General features: G+C 51.6%; 1 protein-coding gene across 2 annotated transcripts in view; it reads right to left on the bottom strand.

Moving 5' to 3' along the window:
- NOL10 (nucleolar protein 10) overlaps positions 1-20,447 on the bottom strand; it is a 72,625-nt gene that overhangs the window by 2,785 nt on the left and 49,393 nt on the right. Inside the window, exons 15-21 of one of the 2 annotated variants that reach the window (XM_024552460.3) lie at positions 19,744-19,823; positions 19,445-19,543; positions 18,370-18,459; positions 12,019-12,192; positions 11,516-11,763; positions 5,709-5,811; positions 2,841-2,993 (exon numbers count right to left, since the gene is read on the bottom strand). In XM_024552460.3, the coding sequence (XP_024408228.1) occupies positions 2,874-2,993; positions 5,709-5,811; positions 11,516-11,763; positions 12,019-12,192; positions 18,370-18,459; positions 19,445-19,543; positions 19,744-19,823 (914 nt within the window). In that variant the 3' untranslated portion in view covers positions 2,841-2,873. Of the gene's footprint in view, positions 1-1,614; positions 2,994-5,708; positions 5,812-11,515; positions 11,764-12,018; positions 12,193-18,369; positions 18,460-19,444; positions 19,544-19,743; positions 19,824-20,447 lie in introns of those variants that run through there. The other variant, XM_024552459.4, reaches the window with a different exon arrangement.

Genomic DNA, 20,447 nt, shown 5'->3' with positions numbered 1-20,447 from the left:
GATTTTTAAAAGACCCCTTTAGATTTTTAGGGAGAATTAGCAAGAGAGAAAGCGTTAAATTAACTATGGATCAGCCATGTAATAGCAAAGAAATACCCTGACATCGACACAAATGAATGAGGTAGCTCTCCCTCCATGTAGGTGACTTGGAAAAATATCTACTGACATACTGTTAATTACAGAAATCCAGGGGAGGACCAGCCCACTGGAGCACGTAGGACCTCACCAGCAGTATGGTCCCGTGTGGTCAACCCCGAAAGGGGCACAGAGCTGTTTACAGAACAGGAAACTGGGTGAATACGCTGCTGGGAGTGCAGTCGGGGATCAGACAGGGATGGCCGGTCACAACGGGCCCACGCGAGGCTGCCAGGCAGCCCCCCTTGGGCTAGGCTTTCAGTGGGAGCGTTTTCAGTGGGAGCGTTTTCAGTGGGAGCGTTTTCAGTGGGAGCATTTGTGACGTGCGCACAGAAGGGGGCACAGGTCGTGAGTGCAGCTGAGCACCTGGCTTAAGGCGCAGAACCAACCAGGTCCTAGATGGCCGCCACCTTCCCCTCTCGCAGTGACCGCTACCTCAACTGCTCAAAACAACTTTGTCTTAATAGTTGTTTAAAAAAAAAAAAATTAAGCACAAAGGGGTTCTGGGCAGGGCTGCGAGAGGCCGGTATCCAGCAACCCCCAGGACATCCCGAGTGAAAACCAAGCCCCAGCTCAGGCTGGGCCTTTCCTGCTGGCTGCCGAGCGCCCCGCACCCACTCTCCCGGTGGAGGCCCAAGAGAAACGCGGCTGTGTCCTGGGGTGAGAAAGAACCCTACCACAGACACAGAGAAATTACAGTGTGCAAAACTTACATGACATTTTGAAAACAGAAGACTTCCAAGAAACGTGAGGAATTTCCGCCCCAAAGTGCTAGGGCTGTTTTAAGGGACCAGCAGGAGTAGAGCCGGGGCCTGGAGGGAGGACTGGCAGCGACCTCCTCGGCGAGCTGCCTGGATATCGGGCGTCGTGGGCTCAGCACAGGCCCCTGCCTGCCCTGTCACAGCTCTAGAAAAGGCCCTCTGCTCTAGAGAACCCCGAGGAATACCGAGTGCAGAGGAGCAGCTGTGCCAGGTGACCCCGAGCCTCTGCTGGGCTGAGCCCCTGCAGGCCCCTCCCCAGCCAGCAGGGCCGGGCCCCTCTGACAGGAGGGGGTGGGGCTCAAAGGGGTCAGAGAGCCCACCTTGCGGAGCTGGCAGGCAGGCGGAGGGGCTGAGACGCTGCCCCAGGCGGGCCGGCTTGCTGCCAGTGCCCCAGGGACCGGCACCGTCCTCCTGGCCCTGCGCCCAGGGGAGGGGTCCCAGACGCCCAGACTTGGAAGGGGCTTTGTCCCACAGGGCAAGTGACTCCCTCCACTAGCCCGCAGCACTGCTTCTGGGGCTTCACACCCCGGCATGCTGGCTCCCAGGCCGCAGGCGATCTGCGCCCCCACGCAGAGGAGGAAGGAAGGAAAAGGGGGGCCTGGGAAACCAGGTACAGGAGCAGAAGAACTGACCCAGGAGTCAGGCCTGGAGCACAACCCTGACCCCTGGGGAAACTCCAGCCAGTGCCCTGCCCCGGTGGAACCCTTGGCCCGAGGAAAGCAAAGCGGGAAGCAGGCAAGAAGCCTCAGAGTTTAAGGAACACGGAGGTGAAAGAGGAAAGCAGTCAGCACCAGGGGCTGAACTGTGGGGGAGGGCCCGCCAGCACCACAAGCCAGGCCGGGCTGGCTGCCTGGGGAACGAGAGTCTTTCTGCTGACCACGTCTGTCCGCATACACCACACCACAAATCCACACGGACACACACACACACACACACACACACACTTTCTCTGTGGAAACGGACTCTACTTCTCAGACCCCAGAAGTGGACATGATGCTACGCAGTCCCCTGCCTGGTGGAGTGAGCCAGCCTGCGCAGGAGAGAGACAGGACGGGCTGGGCACAAGCTGCCAGGGAGAGAGCGGGCAGACCTGGAGGGACGGCACAAGGCTGAAGCAGGAGGAAGGAGAGAAAGGAGAGAGAGACCAGACTCAGTGTCCCGAGGCGGCCGCAGGTCCCGCAGCCTGGCCGGGTCAGTCGCTGCCTTCGCCTTTCCGCTTGCGGCTTTTCTAGTTAGTATTTACGACCCAGAGTTACCGTTCCAGCTGTACATGAAGAACCACCTCCAGAATCACACCAACACTTAAGAAACTCAGGAAACCAAAGTTAATTTTCAGATTAATGCAAGGAATAGGTCTTTCTCAAAGAAGCGGTTCAAATGAAAGAATTTATTTCCATAGATGTTGTCTCCAGCCCGTTTATCTCTATGCACTTAAGAAACAGGAAAAAACCTCTATCTAATCTTGTGCCAAGTATAAAAGAATATCCAGTAACAACTTCTACTTCATGCTTTACATTGTTATTACCATTAATTTATATTCTTGGTATAAAAATATTTTTTTAAAAATCCCAAACAGACACACAGACCAGCGACACGTGAGCACACGCAGACACGTGAGACCACGGCCAAGGGGCGGCTGAGACGGGGCGTGGGGGTGGGTGGTCACCGGGGAGTGGCAGTTGGCACAGGGAGAGAAAGCTCCAGCCAGGAACATGCGGGCACACTGCGCAGTGCTCGGGAATGGCCGCCTGGTCTGCTTGACTTGGACGGGGGAGCAGACGACGTGAATGGGAGCAACAGTTTCTGTGCCCTGGGGACGACGTTCTGACCCAGAAGGTGCAGGGACAAGCTGCCAAATCTTAGCCTCAGGACCCGTGTCAAGAATGGACATGGTGCTGTGACCTGCATGCCTCTGACCCGTGTTCGGCTCTGATGCCGACCCACCTTCTGAGCCACGCAGCCAGGTGCTCTCTAGCCTCAGGGGAAGGGCCGTCCTCTCCTGCGCCTGGACTTCAGGTGACCAGCTGAGCGACGGAGAGCTTTCCTTTCCTGGCGGTGCAGTTTCTCTGCCTCCTGTTGCTTCTTCTGCTGTTCAGACTAGAAGAGAAAATTGAATGAGAGGGGAAGAGAATTCCAGCAGCCCCTCTGGTGACCGTCAGAATGCCAATGGCGACCACCAGTCCCAGCCCTGCTGCTGGACAGGCGTGGCCTGCAGGCCCCAGGGTGCATGGTCTGGCGCCTAGACGTCGCCCTGACCACCACCACCCTGGAAGGAGCCGCAGGGCAAGGGGCCACTGTCACCGTCACACAAGAAGTTCCAAAGCCCCGGGCAAGACAAGCTCCCCGGTCTGCTCCCCGGCAGACCGAGCGGTCTGCACCGCGAAGCATGACAGTGGCTTTCTAGCCGACACACCGCACTGCTGGGCGCTTTAACAGGGTGTGGTCAACTTCAGAAGGCACTACTGCTCACAAAATGTCATCGACTGCTTCTAGAACAGTCTTCTGTTTCTAAGGCAGAACCACTGCTTTATTCACATGGTCTTAAAAACAAAAACCCCCTTGCGTGCACCGGAGTGTGTTATACCCTGCCCCGTGATTGAGCACTCGCTCACTAGCACTCGCTCATGGATTTTCTGGCTGTTTTCAAAAAATGAAACTGCCCCCAAAAGCCAAAGATCTGCCACCATTAAACACTGACAAAAGCCTGGCAGACGAGTCCCACGCTTGTGCCTGGCTGCTGGGAAGGCAGGGCTCTCAACATGTGTTTGCTCGGGTGAGAGCTGGACCCCCGCCAACGCCCTCCCACCCCGCCCCACCCCCAACAGCACCACGGACAGGACGGGCAACACAGGGTCCACGACGGAAGCAAGACCTGAGCAGCTGTAAAACATGCCTGGGTTTCGATAACACGAACTCCTGAATACAAAGCTCGGACGACAGTCTCGGCGGGTGGAACCGCACAGGCGCTGAGGAAACAGCCAGGACGCCAGGTTCGAGAGCTGCAGTAACTGCCCGCAGGCACGAGGCCCGCTTGCTAGGACCCCTGTTTGCTCCAAGTGGAGGCTCGTTACCCGAAAGGCTTCTCACACTGGGAATGAGCACCTCCCATGGGGGCGGAGGGCGGAGACTCAGAGGAAGGCAGCCGACTCGTGTGAGCGCCCGGGCACATGCGGAGTGTGCACCAGGGCCACGCACGGCACAGTGACTGGTCCCCCTGCGGTCGGCACACTCGGACGCTAAAGGCTGAACCCTGAGAGCGCTCATCACGAGCAAAAAATTTCTTCTTTTTTTTGCTTTTTAAAAAAGTTGTATCTACAGGGGATGAATACTAACTGAAAAAACATTCCTATCATTTGGCAAGCCTGATGCCATCAGAGAGACCTGTCAAAGAATCGGAGGTAAATGGGCTGAGGATCTGAACATTTTTCCAAAGAAAATACACAAATTGCCAATAAGCACATAAAAAGATGCTCAACACCATCAGTCACCAGGGGGATGCAGATCAAAGCCACAATGAGACACCACTTCACACCCACGAGGATGGCCACAATAAAGAAGACAGACAATAACAAGTGTTGGTGCGGACGTGGAAATACGGAGCTTTCGTACACTTACTGGTGGGAATCAGAAACGGCGCAGCCACGGGGGGGAAACCGTCTGGCAGTGCCTCAGAAAGTTATGAGATGACCCAAATATTCCACTCCTAGGTATCACCCCCGAGATAATGAACACGCATGTCCACGCAAGACCAGGTACCTGAAGTTCCACAGCCGCATTATTCGTAACAGCCAACAAGGGGCTAAAACCCAAATGCCCATCAGCAGATGGACGAATAAGCAAAATGCGGTATTACCCACACGAAGAAGGATTAGTTGTAAAAAGGAATGAAGCTGTAATCCACGCTACGAGAACACACTAAGTGAAAGAAGCCAGTCACGGAAGAAAACACTGTGTGACTCCGTCTAGAGCAAATGTCCCGACAGGCAAACCCACAGAGACAGAAGGGAGGAGGCTGGTTGCCCAGGGCTGGGAAAATGGGGGCATGGGGTGACCGCTAAAGGTTACGGGGTTAGCTTTTGGGGTGATGAGGATGTTCTTGAATTAGGTAATGGTGATGATTACATAACCTGGTGATTATACTAAAAACCCTGACCGTACTTCAAAAGGGTGAATTTTATGGTGTGTGAATTACACCTTGATTTAAAAAAAAATCAGAGGTAGACTCTTTGTCATTTTTTCACAGTTGGAAACAATATATATTAAGAGAGATCTGCTGAATGAAAAACTTTTTTTGGAAAATAAAACCACAGGGTTTTACTCATTAGTTAATAGCAAATACTTAAGCAGCCTATTCATCCTATAGCTTGTGCCGGGCCTTACCAAAGCTGGATGAACAAATGATTTTCAGAAATCGGTTTAGACCAGGCCCTAAACGGACAAGTAACCACCTCTGAAACCGGACTCATGGGCCAGCGGGACGTCCGTCAGGAAGGTATGGAAGTCCTGGCCTTCAAAGCCCACCTACACTTCAAGTATCCCCTTGCGGCCTCAGGTGGGCAGGACTTCTGTCGTGCTAGGCGACAGGCCCCTCAGGTGGCCATGTGACCCAGGAACCACCAGCGCCAACCCTTGGGTCACTGTGGACACAGCCAGCTCTCCCCCGGGGGGCTCTGGCTGTGGGGAGAGGCTCCGCAGGGGCGCTGCTTCCCTCATGGGGAAGAGCGAGGGGGGGTGGTCCTGGGGTCAGACACGGGCTCGGGGCTGCCGGAAGCCAGGCCGTGTCGGGGTGTGGGAATACGAACGCCGGCTCACCCTCTTCAACGTGAACGTCAGCTGCTTGCTGCCCACTGTGGTGTCCGACACACTCAGCGTCCCCTTTTCTGCTTCAAGTTTCAGCCGATCCTCCAGGGTTTTACTGCAAGAAGTGTAAGAGAATGACACGCTAATTAATTAGCATTATCTTCTGATTCACTGTTTGAAACAAATTCTCATCAGGACAGGTCACATGAAGAAAAACCTTTACACACATGAAGACAGACACGGCTTGAACTGCTCACAGCCCACGGATGCGCGGCACGAACGGTGGCTGTCGGACACCCACTAACCTGGCTGTGTGAGTGGGGGTCCCACACTCTCCCATGGCCGCTGCTTGCCTCGCTGACTCAAGTTTCTGAGCCTGAGATTTAGTGCGGTGTCAGCGGTCCCCCCACCGCTAAGGCACTTTACATCTAAACCGCGGAAGCCAGCTCCTCGTTCACCTTCCACGGGGATGGAGAGAAGCGCTGGGAGGACCCTGACTCTCCCCTCCCCGGGTCTGGGCCCTGGGCCTCACTCTCACCCATGGAACGGACAACATGAACAGGACTGGTGACTCCGTCTGTTCACGGGGAGGGAGAACAAGAGCGACCACGCTGAGTGAGGGTCCTTCCCCTCTGACTCGGCCCTGGTCACCGCACTTCCCCAGGGGCCTCTCAGTGTCTCACCTGAGTGCCTCTGACACACTTTACCCCCCCCCCCCCCAACTTAAATTTCATAGCATGTCTCCATCGTGCTTCCCAAACTTCTGCGGGGTCCCTCTGTGTAATCGGTGAGCCATGCCCTGCGGCGCCCATCCTCTGCCCCTGTCCCGCCCTCCCTCCACCTCTTCACAGTCGAGAGGCCCAGCCTGGATCCAGTACCGGTTATGTATCACTTCACTGCGTGCCTTCTCAAAACGCTGGCCCTTTTTGTTAACTGGGTTTAGAGGGAACAAAAGGAATTAGGCCTAAAGAGAGATACTTCCAATACTTTTTAACTTCAGCACTAATCCTTCTGAAAAAGGCTGAAGCCACACCCTCACCTCCCTGAGATGAAACTGGAAGGAAAAAGAGAAGACTGTGGTTCAGTTCCCTGCTCTGCTCCCTCCTCAAAATGAAGAAAACACCCCTCCCACCCTCCGCGTCCCAACTTAAAGCTGACGTCCCCTTTGCACATTAGTCTCGAAAACTCGGCTGCATAAAACAGGGGATGTTGTCCATCTCAGTGACTAACACAGCCCAGCTCTGGAAGGCCCACAGACAGGCTGAGGCTCCTCTGAGAGCCTGCAGCCCGTTTGATGTGAGCAGCGGGAGAGAGCCAGCCCCAGTTTACGAGGGCTGCAATGTTCGGAACAGACCTTCTTGACGTAATTTGAGGCATAAAGTGGTTAGCATAAAAGTGGCACTCTTTTCTAGGCAATAATGTTATTAAGAAGCACTTTTAAAGTACTCTTCATCTTTAAAGTTCTTTACAGACTGACTAATTATAATCCTTTCAACATCCCTGAGACAGAAGTATTTATCCTTTATAGATGGCAAAAAGGGAGGAAAGACAGTAAACGGCTTGCTCCGGGCGACATGGGATTCAAGTTTAAAACCGGGACTCCAGTTTAAGACCTTCGCGCTCCCAGGCCGGTGTCAGACCACACGTGATTTATAAAGTCTTGCTCAGGAAATGTATCCATTAAGGATTCTAAATGACAAGCTTCCACATGACGTGCCGCGTGGAATTAAGATTTACTTTAGCTCTTTCCTTTAACAAGAATTCAGAAGTGCACTGTGAATTGACTCTAACCCTGCATGCGAGTTATGTCAGCCCAAGCAGCCTCCTCGCCCCACTCATTCTCTCTGTGCCTTTTGGATGCTTTACAGCTAACAGGGATGGTGAATAACTATGGAGCCACTGAGACAAGGGGTACCCAGAAAACACTAATTTGGGAAGAAAAAGACTTTTCAAGTAAATTGTGGGAAATTACTACTCTTTGAGGAATGACCCGTTTCCTCCATGACAGGGCGGACGAGCCCCGGCACTCGCGACGTGCGCCTGTGAGGACCTGCCTGTCTGGGCCGTGGAGAGACGCGCTGTGTAGAAGGAGCCGTGGCAGGAGATCAGACGCAGGCTGGGAGGGAGCTGGCCCTCCCTCTGAAAATCAGTTTGCAGTGGGCGGCTGCTGCCCAGCAGCCCCAAAGCCTGCTATCGAGTGTGAATTCGGCCAGAGATGACTGAAGAGGCAGACAGACCACCCCCCCAACTTTCTGTCCAATGGAAGAAAACGCTGAGACCGCACTGCCGGGCCTGGTGGAGGAGGGCCGCATGCCAGTGCATGCTGTGCCTGCCCCTCCTGCCCTCCTGGGTCCTGCTTCTTTCCCACCCAGGCTTCAGGTCCCCCAGCTTTGGGCTACTTCGTAAACCGAAAGTAAAGATTTTGGGGGAAAAATCTGTCACAGATAAACAAAAAAACCCCAAATTGGTGGGGACTGATAAGAAGAAAGAGATGGGCTGCAGAAGGTTGAAAGGTGAGAAGAATTACTCAGGACGGGGGGCGCGAGCACAGGGAGGGGCCTAATCGATTGGTGGGCCGTGTCAGAGGGAAGGAGAAAAGTGGGCACAAACTCCGAGGGGAACTCAAATCAGACACTGACTGGGGATGGGACGGCTGGATGGCTCACTTGTTTGAAGCTTCAGTCTATACACACTAGTACTTCTGTAATCAAAACTACTTGATTAAAAAGAATGCTTACCTGAGAGCTTTTAAAGTCACTCTGTGTGAAAGTGGACTAGGGGGTGGAAGGTGACCTCGAGTCGGTGCTGCGGTGTGGCCCTCAGAAAAGCGCCCCCCACAGCCCACGTCCGGGGAGCGCAGACACGGAGTCCACGGGAACATGACCTGCTCTAAGCCTGTCAAAACCCCGACTACTTCGTTCTCAGCGCAGCACAACTTGGGCAGACTTACCTGCACCACAAAGGCCACCGTAAAGCCCAGTTCAATGCTCTCAGCTGCACTCGCGGCTGCAAAGGCCCTATCTCTGGAGCTGGGAATTCAAGCCGCCGGGGAGCCGACACCTCCCCCATCAGCTCTGGTGGCCTGCGGAGAGTCCCTAACACCCGCCATTGTTACCCACGTGGGGGAACAGGCACTCTAAGAGGAGCGCGAAGTGACGATCTGGCCTTGCCTATCACACACCCTTCTGGTCCAGGAAATTCCATCACTAGGTAATACGGTCTAGAGGAATTCTTAAAACACACCCAGACAAAAACCCCAACAGGCCCCAAGTGGCGTCACCGCACTAAGTGCCATCAAGAGTCAGCACCTCTGGCCGTCACCCTGCTCTTCACGGTGTCCTTCCCTGGGTGGCAGCGCCGCCCACCCTGTCACCATCGCCCAACTGGCTCTCTGCCGTGAACCGAAGCCGCGCTGGTGACTGCCGTTTCTCTCCCTCTGTCCCAGGCTGGGGTGACCTGGGTCTCAGTGTGCCTGTTCCTCTCCAGCCCATGGGTCAGGCTTCCGTCACTTCCAGCTGGGACCTGGGCATAGTTTCTTGGCTGGCCCCAAGTGCCCCGTTTCTCCCTCAAATTTTCTAAAACAGATTTCTTGCTAACCAGCTCTGGGAAACGGACTTTTTGATGCCTACACAGTTTTGTCATTATTTTCTACAAGCATGCGCTGGTTTTCTAAGGATTTACATGATGCGTGGGGTTGGGGGTAGACCTGGTCCCCTTAACTGGGGCTAGAAACCTCCCCCGCTCTGCAGGGCCGGTGGGGCTCAGCGTGTCCTTCCAGCCTAGTCTCCCGCCGCTCCCTCCACCTGGGCTGTGCTCCAGCAAAAACGGCTGTCCCCTCAATGGTCGCAGCGCACTCCCACACTCACATGGCCTCTGCCTAACCAACGCATCTTTCCCACCCTGCTTTTGGTGTTCACCTGTTCATCTATGGAAAGACCAGTTCCAACAGTCCCTTACGGAGGCTTCCTTCAGTCTCCAGTTGAAGCTCTTTCTTTCTGATGCAACTTTCACCTGCCTCCTCATGGCGCATGGAGTCCCGGTGAGAAGGGATGGCGACAGGACCGTGGGCTGTGCCCTCCCTCCCCACCCCCAGGCCAGAGTGGCACTTGGCTCACACCAGGCTCTCCTGGGATGCTGACTGCAGAGTGGGCGGGTGGGGAGGCCGACAGGGAATCGGATGAATGCACTCACACACAGAGCGGAGCGCACTGCGAGCCCCGGAAACCTGCTGACAGACGTGTACGTCTATCTAAAGCCGAGTCACTAGCCCAGCAAAGAAGAGAACTCGCTCAAGTTTGCGCTGCAATTCACTATTCACTCTTCCCTTTTATGGACATGGCTGTCAAGCTGGGCAAGTCCAAGTGAGCGTCCGCACATGACCACTCGATTTTGATGTTTCATTGCCGGCCTTGTGGTAACTCCCAGAATCAACGTAAGAGGCCACTTCAGTTCCCGGAAGGATAAGGGTTCAGTGCTTCATTAAATGATATTAAGACTGCAAGTCCAGGATTGGCCGAAATACTCCAGTCAAGACTAGAATGCGATCAGCAGTTCTGTGCCGGAGTGCCAGCACACCGCCGGCATTTCTACCGACGGCTATCGAACAACAGTTTTCTTTCAAGCTCACAAAAGCATTATTACTTGTATAGCTCCTCTTCTCAAAAAATGTTTATCTTAGTAAAGAGTTCAAGTGCAGTGTATTACGATTATTACTGTTAACTTCACTATTATTTAGTCACTGAACACTCAATTCTCACCCTTTTTTACATCATACCCTGCTAAACCCACAGGCAGCAGACGACCAGCCCTGAGGTTAGTCTTGCCTCCCACTCCCAGGTCAGGCCCGTTACCACGGTTACACTAAAAGCAACTGATCCCAGACTGTCTCAGTCAGCAGGTTGGTGGGTAAATGAGTTCTTTTTCAGCAGATCCTGAAAAGACCTACTTCCTGAGTAGATCTGAGTGGGCTGGCGCGGCCCCGTGTCACAGGGCTTCCCCTGTACCTGCTCCTGTCTGGTACTGACTTAGGTGCAGGGAACGAGGTAAATAAAGTAAGACACGAGCAGCGGACAACCTAACCCAGCAGTTCACGCCGCAGAGTCAGAACGCTAGAAACAAGCTCCTGAGCGCAGCAGCCCCGGATAAAAGATGGAAGCGCCGCAGCTACGCCTAACGGGAGGCTGCACGCACTGCCGGGGGGATGCACAAGGGAGAAGCCTCTTTGGAAAGCAGCTTGGCAGTTTCCCCAAAGTTTAAAATAAAGTTCCCATATGACTAGGAATTCCCCTTCTATCTATGTTTCTGTATACCTCACTGTTCCAGAATACCACTTTTCCTAATCTCTCAACTTTCCCACAAAAGGCTTAAAATTTCTGGCAATTTTTCCAAGTGATCTTTTCAATAATCAGGTAAACTGAGATGGGGGTAAAGACGACTGACATTTCGATTTTCAAAAATAACTTACGAGGCAAAGAACGTTAGCTCAGTTGCCACTGCACAAAGACTACTGATCTGTAGGGCAGACAGTAAGGCAGGTATCTGTAGGTTAGGCCACCCGATGGGAAAACACAAGGACAGCAAATGAGTGTGGCTTCGGCAGAGCAGAAGCGGTAAATACGCATTTACCAGCACTCACAGCCTACACCCTGCATCTTCCTGCATGCGAACTACAGCTGGGAAAGTCGTTACAAGGCATCACAACAAAGCCCAGGGTGTTCCCTTGGCCTGGCTCCCTCGGAAGACCGGAAGACCGGAAGTCTCGGGGCCAGGTGCGGAGAGGAAGAGCCAGGCCCTGACTGTGTGAGGGCGGTGCTACTCACTTCATCAGCTTCTGCTTGGTGGCAGAGTCTTTGAAGCTTCTGAATTCTTCGCCTGCTTTGATCTCATAAAACTGGGGCTTAAGGACGGTCTGCTGGTCCTCCCTGAGCTGCTGCCGCCGCTTCGCTCTTTCCTCCTGCTGCAGCAGCCGGCGCTGCTTCCTGACCTCCTCGACCCAGGCCTTCTCATCATCTGAACTCTCAGAGCTCTCCGCGTCGCTCGGTTTTCCTTCCGGTTCTTCCTCCTCTTCCTGAGGATAAAAATAGTGAGACGCAGCTCCTCTCCCCAACTAAACCCCCACCCGTCATTTACTTTCAAACAGCCTTAGCCCATCAGAGCACGTTGAGAGCGCGTGCACTGGGGGAACGCCTGTCATTAAGCGAGACGTAGCCCAGGCTGAAGGTCAGACCAGTCACTTCTCAAGTGCACTCGAAGACCCTGCCAACTTACAAAGAAAGTTTCACCCTAAAGAAACAGTGGCAAATTCTGCACGACAGTACATTACTTTGTCTGGATGTTCTTGTTGCTCTAAGAGTCTTAGTTTCTTCTTTCTTTTTTCACTGATTTTTGAAACAAGTGGATTCAAAAGCCTAAATTCTTCACTTTCTTCATCTACTTGGAAGTCAGGGTTCTCAAACATAACTTTAAATCGATCGTCGGTAAGAATATTAGGAAGGCTCTGTAGAAAGGATGTAAAAATTTAAAGTTAGTATCTGAGTAAAATCTGACCAGAACAATGGCTTTACAATGTTTCACTCAATTACAGATCGATAAGCTGTAGATGGCATAGTTTATCAGATTGTTATGAATTTTCTTTAGAATTGGTTTGCAGAAGCTTCTGACCGCCACCCAGCTCTATCCCTGCCCACACACAAACGCTAGTCCTCTGTTTCAGAGACGACCTGCGCCGCTTGGCCATCACATGTGAGGAGCTTCTGACTAACTTTATGCTTAATACATTAGAGAGAATTTTCTTCTATTAACATTTTGAATGCAAAACCACTTTTCAAGGAAATATGTTTTTCAAACGTGGCTTTTTAAAAAAGATTTTATTTATTTATTTTTAGAGAGAGGGGAAGGGAGGGAGAGAGGGAGAGAAACGACTGTCAGTCGTCTCTCGCACGCTCCCAGCCCCCCAACCGGGCACCTGGCCCCCAACCCAGGCATGTGCCCTGACTGGTTATCGGACCAGCGACCTTTCAGTTTGTAGGACGACACTCAACCCACTGAGCCACACCAGTCAGGGAAAAACAGGGCTTTTCAAGCACAGCTAATGTATGGAATTAAAATTAGTGAGTCTCTGAGTTCCATGTTCCAAAACTAGGAGAGGAAGCGCACAGCGACACCAGGTCAAGAATGAACCTGGTGGGAGTTGGTGGTGGGAGTTTACTCACTTTAGTTGCGTTGTTTGGAAACGGGAATATTTCAACCCCTTTCAGAACAGCCTCATCAATCTTCCCTGGGCCGGTTAGCTTCCTCAAGGACACAAGCCCGTCATTCTGACACAGTCGAACTTTGCTACTGAGCCCAGCTGGGGAGCTCAGGCCTGCCGCTGACCTCCTCTGTACTCGTGCCACTCTGAACAGAGACTTTACGAGACCGCACCACACACTCGCCAGTTCATGTGAACAGGTGACAGTCTTGCACACTCTGGGCTCTGTACCGTCCCTTATCTGCCACAGGCTTGGATAACAGGTAAATCAACCTACTTAGTGTGGTTGGTACAGTAAACAAGGTGGACACCAGCTGGAAAAGCTGACCTGTGCGTGGTGGACTCTAGCTCTCCCGACGGAAGGGACCGTTTCCCACTCCTGAGAGTGACTAAGGCTGTAAGAAGCTGAGTTCTGAGCCCTATGATTGTGTAGCGGAGCTAGGCACGTGCACCCGACTGTCAAATCGTGAGACATTACAGACCGCAGCCTGCTCATCAGTCGTGTGCACTTAAACATCTGATAAACCCTCACCTTGAACTCTGTGGCAGGCCGGATGCACACTCAAGACACATCAGACAGTGACCAGACACCATTTCCAGGCCAGGTACAGGGTTGAGGAAGAAACAAAGAGAGGTAAGGTCTGACCCCAAGGCGCTCACCCACAACTAAAGAGAAAGGAAGCGCGGTACCCTACAAGGGGCCTTAGGAAAAATGCCCAACGGAGCAGACAGTGCTCTAGGGGCAGAGGCTGCAAGTGACTCTAAAAAGAGACACCTCAGCAGGGCTTCCAGGGGAGGTGGCACCTGGAGGGTGGGGCTGAGAGATGAGTCGGTTCTGAGAGAGAGAGAGGGGAAGAGCACTTCCAGCCCGCCGAGGTGGGGGGAGTAGTCTGATGGCGCAAGGACAATGGTGACATTTGACAGCAGTTTTTTGTTGTTGCTGGGACCAGGCTGTAAAGGACGTTCAATGCCATGACCTTTATTCTGTAGGCGAGGGGAAGCGTGAGGGAAGATGACGAGAGGAGGCAGAGATGACAGACAGAAGTGTGCTTCAGCAGCACGGGGTGTGACGGGCTGCTGACGGGGAGCTGGGCTCGTGAGGAAGATTAGGTGGCCACTTCAGGATACCGAGAGAAGAGCCGGAGCTGAGTGAGGACAATGGGGTGCTACGGTGGGATCCAATCCTATGTAAGGAAAGGATGTGTGTGAGATGTGTTTTCAGGTTAGAACTGAAAACTTACAGATGCTATACAGGAGATGCAAGGAAAAAGAGTAAGAAACGAGGTTACAAATTTCCCTCAGCCCTGGCTGGTGTGGCTCAGTGGAATGGGTGCTGGCCTGTGAACCAAAGGGTCCCTGGTTTGATTCCCAGTTGGGGCACATGCCTGGGTTGTGGGCCAGGTCCCTGGTGGGGGTGTGCGAGAGGCAGCTACACATTGATGTTTCTCTCCCTCTCTTTCTCCTTCCCTTCCCCTCTCTCTAAAAATAAATAAATAAAATCTTAAAAAAAAAAAAGAAAAAAAAGAAAAAAGAGATTTTCCTGAAGCGTCCAGCTCAGTGCCTAGAAGCCGGTGACCTCACGAGTAAGGCGCCATTACTGGAGAGCAGAAAAGGAGGCACAGCGCGAGGTGAGGGCCAGAAACCAAGCTGTCCTGCAGGAAGTGAGTCGGGAGATAAACTGGGGCCCATCCAGACAACGAGCGCTATTCAGCACTAGAAAGAAGTCAGCTGTCAAGCCACTAAAAGACGCGGAGGGAACTTATCACCAAGTTTCACCGAGTCAAAGCAGCCAGCCTGGAAGGGCCGCTCACTGCATGACTCCAGCTCGATGGCACCGGGGAGAAGGTACCCCGTGGAGACAGTGAGGTCAGTGGCAGCCAGGGGCTGGGGGACACGGATGGGGGGCACAGAGGACTTGAGGGCAGTGGGCCACCCCGTGTGCTACTGCAAAGGTGGGTGCATGCCATCGCATGTTTGTCCAAGCCGGGAGCGTGCGCACCGCCCAGAGCGAACCCTTGCGTCAACTGCGGTCCGGTGACCACGTGTGGACGAAGGCTCACCAACTGCGACAGAAGCGCTCTCGGTGGGGGCAGGAACAGTGGGGAGGCTGTACGTGTGTGGGGACGGGGGTTACGTGGGAATCTGTGCCTTCCCCTCAATTTTTCTGTGAACCTAAAACTCTGGCTAAAATATTAAGTCTTTTAAAAAAATCCAGTGAATTAAAAAAATTAACAAGCAGAAAAGAAACTGTTCCATGTAAGACTGGTTACGTCTATGGTATTGACGCGTGAATGCCACCTGGATTCCAACGGACACCACTGGGGGCCTGGGAGCAAGGCCTGGGTCTCAGGCCCAGGGGGGGGGCTAACCTGTATAAATTTTGGAGTTACCTGTAAATACAGGATAGGCAGTGTCACCAAAGTTCTAAATATTTTCAAATGAATAGCTATCAACCTATTATATATTTTCAGGTAAAAAAAAAAATAGAACCCAAGAAAACATTCCCTTTTCATCTTACTATATTTACTAAATAACAATATTTAATAGATAACAGAGAAACATGTTTAAAAGAATATGTTGCTAGTACTCTAAAGATTTTTCTTACTTTTAAACAAATAAATTGCTTTGCCTAAAGACAAGTATGCATTGGAGGAACATTTATAAAATAAAAACTCTTCTGACAGAGCTGCAAAAGTATTTCCCCCAGAGGTTTTTCCTTGTCTGACTGCTTGTTTTCACAGCTGTCTTTTTTTTTTTTACGTTGGGTAAGGTGCAGCTAGTGATGTTCTACAGGAGCTTACGGATGTCTGGCTAGTGGTCCGCCCTGTAAACACTCACGCGTCTCTGCCAAACACGCGCCCCTGAAATCTGGAAAACATCTCTAAGTACTGTTTACATCAGCCTGACCTCAAAGCAGGGTATCTGCAGATCTGAGCAGGAAGCTCATTAGCAGTTTGTGCTAACGTGGTAACATATGTGAGGCATGTCTGACACTGAAAGCAAACTCTTCTTCCAATGCTGCGGCACCTGTGAAATCAGGGCGATGCAGACTTCCGAGTAACGGTGTGGTTTGAACACAAGCATCTCCTAAGCTCTGCTAAACCCCCACTAAAACAATAGAAAGGGGGCTTTAAGACGCCACAGACCCTGAAGGATGAAGAGGACAGAAAAGGGAACCGGAGCAATGAGATTTTGGAACAAAAAAGGAAGGCCTAGTGCCTGGGCTGTCCAACCAGAGGCCTCTTCTCTGGATGGGAGATATCGGCCAGGCCAGCAGCACCCTGAGGGCAAGGGGAGCCTCAGGTGGAGGGGTGCCACCCCACCCGCATCCCTGCAGCCCTACAGACTCTAGGTATCACCTCTCAAAATGCTGGCAGCGGACTGCCATTCTCCAAGGAGGAGAATCTGAACCACCAAGACAAAGGCCACAAAGAAACTGCTGTTCGGAGCTTCCCAAATCAACAGTGTGGCCAGGTCCCCACCTGGTGACGAGGAGCCCAGCCACTGCCTGAGAGCGTCCGTTCAGCTCTTTGAACTCCTCATTTGCACATGAACCACGGCCACGGATCATGGCAGAGAGAAACCACCTAATTTTTTTCCCAAGAAAATTTCCCAGCTAAAGGACCCAAGTGTCTGGATTGAAAGGACCCACTGAGGGGCCAGCACTGCGAGGGGCCACAGAGCCAGCCCTGGGGACTTCCTTGGACTCTTCCTCTTTCTTGCCTCCCTCTCCTATTTTGGAGGAGAAAGCCCTCAGAACTCCCCGAGGAAAAAGCACGAGGGGGTAACCTGTTGTTATTCAGAACCTGCAGGGTGGACACGCTCCTCACTGTCCCCCCCGCCGACTGACGGCATGGCTGGGTGCGAAACCCTGTTCCTTCAGGACACCGAGGTCCCATAATTCTGCAGCCACCGTGGGGGTTCAGGGAGCGAGTCCCAGGATGACGGCCGAGGACCAGGCTTCCCAGATGCCCAGTCCAGACTGCAGGGCAGGAAGATGTAGAAGAGACTTTTCAGCAAAATAAAATTATTCTAACAACTGATCTTCACGTGAGTATCTTGAGATGTGATTCAGACAATGGGCAAAAACTTGAGGGCTAAGGAGCGGTAACTGCAGAGAAAGCAAACAGAACGCCGGTCAATGAGTCCAGGGCTGTGCAGGAAGCGCCACCTGGAAGTGGACTCGGGCAAAGCCACAACCCCGGACGTGCTGACGACTGACTCCCCCACGTCACAGCAGGACAGTGCTGGGAGGGAAGGCTGTCAAGACAGTGCCTGGCATGTAACAGTCAAGAGGACACTACTAAGAGATAGTTTTACACCAAAATAATCAGCTGAAAAGGCAAAAACGTTTATCTCAGGGGAAGTGAAAGTGGTGGAGGGCGAGGGGAGGGAGAGCAAGAGAGAAAAAGGACAGCGGGACAGCCAATGTTCCCAACCAACCTTGGAGAAATACCCAGTTTCTAAAAGTATGTGTGAACTACTGCAATAAAACCCCAAAACACTTTCCTTTGTTCGAATTGACCTGATGCAACCCAGTGTCTAAGCATGATTATACCTCCCCCTAGAGAGATGAATTGTTACGTAAACTCTCAATGGTGTGGAGTAATCCCCAAGGCTACTCAGACCCTTGTCCCGCAGAGGTCACGCATGACCGCACCAGACTGAGCTGCTGCAGAATCCAAGAGCGGTACTTCATACGGACTTGGGGCAACAACCAACAATTGGCAGAAAAGGCAGAAAATGATACTTGTAATAAAAAATGGTTCTAACAAAACTCGACCCCTTACAAAACCAACGGGTCACAGGTGCCGTGCCTTTGCATGACGCTTGTGCACAGTGGGAGCGCAGTACCTATTTGTTGAAAGAACAGACGAATTAATTTTTAACTAGAATTAATACTACCACTTCTGACTTTGGGCAAGACCCAGACCATGCTTCCTGACATTTTGTGGCGGGACACTTTTCACTGAGGGTCCGACATCAACTGACAGTAAACATCCTATCAGACTTGAGTGATGTTGTCAGTGGTAGCAATATTGTGGAACATATTTCATTGTCTGCCTCCCTGAAATTTCAGCTGGAGCCAAAGCAGAACGTAACTGCACCTCCCTGACTTTCAGCTCAGGAGGTATCAGAGCTATTACAACTCTGAGGGTTTGAAGAGCAGAGTTCAAAGGCAAGACTAATGAACTGCTGATGGGTTTAACAATTCTTTCAAGTATTCTTTACAATTATAGGGAAGGATTCCTTCCCTAATTCATGAATGGTTTTGAAGGTCTTCGTTATAATTAGATAACACTGTTAACCAACCAGCCTTACAAACTGTAACTGCAGCCTCAGGTTCGGGCCTGATGGGGGTCAGCAGGCCACCGAAAAGCACACCAGGGGCACGTTTTACAAATACCCCTTACAAAATCTTACCTTAGCTTTCTTCTTCCATGTAGATTTTTGCTTCTCCTCCTCCTCCTCAATTAATTTAAGTGCTAGCTCTTTGTTAACTTTTGGCAATTTCTAGTAGAGGAAAGACAAGCTGCGTTAAAATACCCACATTTTATCTTTAAAGGTTAAAGCAAAGAGCTGGATGAAGGCGCTCCACACCCCAGCGCCCCGGCCACCGCGCTCTCATTCCTCACACTTGAACACTTAACAGAGGACCGGGACAGGGGAAAAGTCTTTTGCACCGAGAGAGCGTGTGTGCACGTGTTGGAGCCCGTGCTCAGTGGGAACGGCTGCATCATGTGGTGGGACGACCTCAATCAGGAGGGGCTGCTGGAAGGGCTGGAGGGCCAGAGAGCAGGCAGACTGCCTGGCCCGCCTGCCTGTTGCTGAGCTGGCCCCACACACCGACACTGCTCTCCCTGGCAGCATGGGTGGCTCCAGGAGAGTGGGGTTCCCATTTTTAGTTTCCTGAGGCTCCCAGGAGCAGCCCCCTTCTACCTTGAGGACCCCTCCTCAGAGGGTGGCTGCCCTGCCGAGTGGGAGCATTGGCTCCGTAAGTCCCTCTTCCCTGCAGCCAGCGCCTCTCCCATCAAACCTAGTGTTTCTGTCTTTCCAGTTCTCTGATGCCCGGTTAACGGTTCTCACACTACAGTCCGCTGATAAATGCACCCAGTGTGGTCTGGCTGCTGTGTGGACCCTGACACGGTCCACAGCCTATTGCTCTGGTGGCTCACAGAGCTGGCCTAGGACTCAGCCTACTATCAGTAAGAAATGGGGCTCAGCATCCCCAAATCTGAATATCCACCGGCAGACACCACTGGATTGGCGCAGCAGGGATGACATCAGTCCATCTGCCATTATTTCCCATTACACCACTGCAATGGAGCCTGCCACGAAGAAACCACACAGCATCCACCCTCGTGGCAAACAGAATAGCCCAAGAATCTAGTAAACGATGGACAAACTCAGAAATGGATGGCTGGCTCCTTGGGAATAACAACAAAATGAGAATTCAGTTCCCTCCTCCAGTAAACTCAATGGTGAGCACAACACTTACCTTTAACTGGACTCTCTGTGCCCGAGTTTCTTCTATCTTCTGTCGGATCTTCTCTCTCCTATACTCTTCATAAGCAAACGGATTCACCATCAGTTTCACCTTTTCAAAGTAAAAAAGTAAAAATAAAACAATAAAAGAACTGTACTCCACAGCAATTTCATACATACCATCACTATTATGTCAAACAGACAGATTTCTTACAAATCATTAAGTATGTTTTGTGAAAATGCAAGTAAGTAAAGAAGAAATGGCTACAGATTGCTCATCAGTCACCTAAAACGACTGTGCTTTTGTGTTACCTTGTGGTAGAGTCTTATGTCCATGAAAAATCCATGCATATATGCCCGGAGAAAAGGCGATCCGATGAGATGTGTGAGCCCTGGGGAAGTTAATCAGAAGAGGACAGGTCCTCAGGAAATCTCTTAAAGCAACAGCTGACATTCACTCACCATGCCCAGCTGCTGTGCGCTTTAGCCGCCAAGCACCCCTGCGGGTGGGCGCCATTATTACTGCCGTTCTAGAGAGGATGGAACTAAGGCATACTGAGGTCCAGTACATTGGCCAAGTCATAGTAGAGTGGGATATGGACCCATGTCCATCCGTCTCCAGTGCCCAAGACATTGGCCACTGAGCTCTCTATCCAAGTTCTTCCTGCAGACATAGTAAGCAGTCGGTGAAACCCATTTGGGGAAATACCATGTTATGGGGTCTGCTAAAGGCCACAGCTGGGGAAAGTCAGAACTTGCAAGTATTTCATGTTAATAATCTTATGAAATAAGAGAAGTCAGTTACTAAGCCTTCTTTTAATATAAATTATTTTAAAGGTTTTATATGTGATGGCGAAACCTGTTGAAAACTGATAGCCAATGGCTCACTTCATATTATAAGATATTAATAATGTACATGAAAAGATTTCTAGTAGAATGTATTTTATTGACTATTACTCAGAGTTTTAAAAGTGGGCAGAATTACATTTTATCCAAACATATCTATTTATTACACA

This window comes from Desmodus rotundus, chromosome 5 (assembly GCF_022682495.2).
Source record: "Desmodus rotundus isolate HL8 chromosome 5, HLdesRot8A.1, whole genome shotgun sequence".
NCBI lineage: Eukaryota > Metazoa > Chordata > Mammalia > Chiroptera > Phyllostomidae > Desmodus > Desmodus rotundus.
The sequence above is the reverse complement of the archived record's forward strand: the minus strand, read 5'-3'. Positions and strand labels throughout refer to the sequence as shown.